Genomic DNA, 2,844 nt, shown 5'->3' on the forward strand with positions numbered 1-2,844 from the left:
CAATGGCATCCACAAATTTTACAGCCAATCATCAAGATGCAAGAGATTGAGACAATTGAGCTTGAGAGGCTTTTGTATATATCAATGACATTAGAAAATGTATGAAATTTTAATAAATCTATTTATATATATAAAGAGTAGGCTCGAGGGCACAAAGCCATTTCCAAACGTTGTTTTCTGTACCACCAGCTGATCCCATGGAAAAGAGGGCAATGGTGCAGCTCTTGAGCAAATTGTGGCACTAAGCACCAATTCCGTCATGCCATGTGTCCAGCCAGTAATGCAGAAAAAAAAAATGGTAATAGGCACAGGCTTTGTAGCATTTCTCTAATACAAAACTGAGTGAACAGTTACATGTATATTATCTTAATTGATAGAACAATACAAAACTATTGCTACTAACTGTAAATATGCTTAGAATCATAGGATGGACTTCAGAAGGTAAGTACTTTGCTATGTTCATTAATTTTTGCCGTTTATCGGGGAAGTGATATAGTGAAGGAAAAATTTGGAGTTTAGAAAACAAAATGAAAACCAAGAGATTTATGAACATAGAACTGCAAGAGTGTAGAGGAACACTCAAGTTCGTAGCTGCTATTATCCACTAAAACTTCTGATTATGTCATCCATATGAACTCACGTAATTAAGCAAAAAACACAACACACGAATAGCAGAGGAAATAAGGGATTCATGGCCCTTGTCTCGGGCTGCCTCATCAAGACATCACTTATTACCGCTCCCCTCCAAGACCAAGCACTCGCAATCTCTTCATATACAAGCACATACAGAGTACTATACTTCCAGCGTAAGAAGCTAATTAAGTGTATGCATCTGGGTTTGCAAGCAAAAATCCTTCCACAGCCTTCATTATCCCCAGGGGTCCTTCCATGAGCATACCCTTCTCCTCTTCACCAAGATCAGTGTCATCGAGGGTCTCGTATTTTAAGGTGAGCTTCCCGACACTGCTGCCATCACTTCCAAGCTCAAACTTGAGCTCATATGAACACAGCTTTAGTCTCAGGCCGATGAGCCCTCCTTCGATAACTGAGTACTCGAAGATTTTGTTCTCGCTGTCCAACGCTTCCACGCGCTCCTTCAGGAAGTTGACCGGCCCCTTCACGGCTGGAAGAGTTGCATGGATCAAACGGACTGTGTTAGATTTTTTTTTCCTTTTTTTTTTTAGGAAAAATGGAGGAAGCGAGACGCTTTCCCCAGTTTCATTGAATGAAAAAGACCATGTTAGATCTTTTTTGCGCAGGAATGAACTATGTTAGATTGACAAATCATTGATAGCATAACATATCTAATACTAACCTATATTAATCAAGTATAATTATGCTGATATAGAGTGGAAATTTACATCTACGTGACTATAGAGCATCACTAGCCAAGCCTCATCACAACTGAATACCTGTATTAGGTTGATGCTTCCATATGTTCGAAGCAAATATGAGTTTGAACTTTCAAATTCAATAGGAGCTATGGAGCCTCCATCATCGACTCGGTCAAACTTCGAGATGATCGATATTTTATCTTTTAAGTACATGTCTGTTTAACTCAATGGTGAATTTATAGCAAATGACTCTCGGCTTGTAGTAACTGGTATTTTGCATCCAGATCAAATGACAAGAATTTTGATAATCAGAGTCGTATGTTCCCAACAGCTATGCAATTGAATTGTATTTATTTGTCTAATAATTAGCACGAAAGCATCCCGAAGCAGTGCTTCATGCAAAGATCATTTCTCAAAGCAGGCTCATCAATTCTTGCAACAAAGTCATAAATTTCTACGAACCTTCAGTGAAGGTATACTTTCTGACAGTGCCAACTCCACCATCTCCTTCGAGGACTTCGATGCTTGAGATGAACTGGGGGGCGATCTGAGGCATCAACTTATCAGCGTCAAGGACACCAGCCTTCCACAGCCTCTCAAGGGCAACAGTTGACGAGCACACCTCTGTGATGGATCCGGCAACCATGGTGGCAGGCAAGAAAAACGAAGACAACAAGGAGCTAATCAGAAGATTTAAGTGGAAGATGACGAGCTACGTTAGGGGAAGGTGACTCTACTTATAGATGGAGAATGACGAGTTATAGTTTGGCTATTGGCTCCGCGCCAAGCGTCTTTCAGCTAAACAAGGAGCCAACTAGGCAGGAGCGAGCCGAGTCAGGTCAAAGAAAATTGAGGATCGGCAGGGACGGCCATTATTTATGGATGGGTGAGATAGGCGTTAACCTGGTCAACTGAGACTACTTCCAATGTGGGACTAAAATAAGTAAAAACCTCACCAATCCATCTTGGTAATATTCGGTATATCCTCAGTCGCATGTCATGCAACTCCAATGGATAGGTTTGAGTGAGGATTTTTCAAAAGGTTGCTTGGCCTGGTCAATTTGTTAGCCAATTGCCTTTTATTCTAGGAAAAAAAAAGGGATCTTTTTTATTAACTAAGAAGGGCTAATCCTCATGTTTCCTATCCTATATAGTCTCCAACATTGGGGATTGATCCCATTGGAATCGAATCCCAACCTCTTGCCTAGCTTGATGGTAAGAGGTAGTAACATTCAAAGAAGTGCTCGGTACATAGTTTAAAAAAAAGGAAAGAAATGGAGGAGGAAATAACATTCAATTTTAGTACACTCTATCGTGCATCTAGCTCAGTTTCTTTTTTTTTTATGGAATGAGGAGGAAATAAGGAACTTTCTCCAAATTTATTAAAGAGGAGGATATGTACAAGAGAAAGACAAGAAGAAATTGCAAGGAAGAGCACATGCAAAGGAAGAGATGCAAAGCATCTCCAAATGTTGCGGTAATCTTCCTTGACCCATTCAGACCCAAGCCG

At 40.3% G+C, this 2,844-nt stretch overlaps 1 protein-coding gene across 1 annotated transcript; it reads right to left on the reverse strand.

Moving 5' to 3' along the window:
* Nucleotides 1-339: 339 nt before the first annotated feature.
* Nucleotides 340-2,068, reverse strand: LOC120105685 (major pollen allergen Aln g 1-like). The gene is made up of 2 exons (XM_039118358.3): nt 1,797-2,068; nt 340-1,123 (listed from the first exon to the last, which is right to left on the reverse strand). Exons 1-2 carry the CDS (start codon nt 1,978-1,980, stop codon nt 819-821), a joined length of 489 nt encoding a protein of 162 aa, XP_038974286.2. The 5' UTR covers nt 1,981-2,068; the 3' UTR covers nt 340-818.
* Between the last annotated feature and the right edge of the window lie 776 nt (nt 2,069-2,844).

This window comes from Phoenix dactylifera, chromosome 8 (assembly GCF_051530095.1).
Source record: "Phoenix dactylifera cultivar Ajwa chromosome 8, Ajwa_hap1_PhDact_Kaust_v1.1, whole genome shotgun sequence".
Lineage (NCBI taxonomy): Eukaryota > Viridiplantae > Streptophyta > Magnoliopsida > Arecales > Arecaceae > Phoenix > Phoenix dactylifera.

What these genes read in the sequence shown, in the direction of transcription:
- LOC120105685 (XM_039118358.3), bottom strand. Translation starts at nt 1,980, where the DNA reads ATGGTTGCCGGATCCATCACAGAGGTGTGCTCGTCAACTGTTGCCCTT. An exon ending in AAAGTATACCTTCACTGAAG is followed by an intron (nt 1,124 to 1,796) that starts GTTCGTAGAAAT and finishes CAACTCTTCCAG; the next exon opens with CCGTGAAGGGGCCGGTCAAC.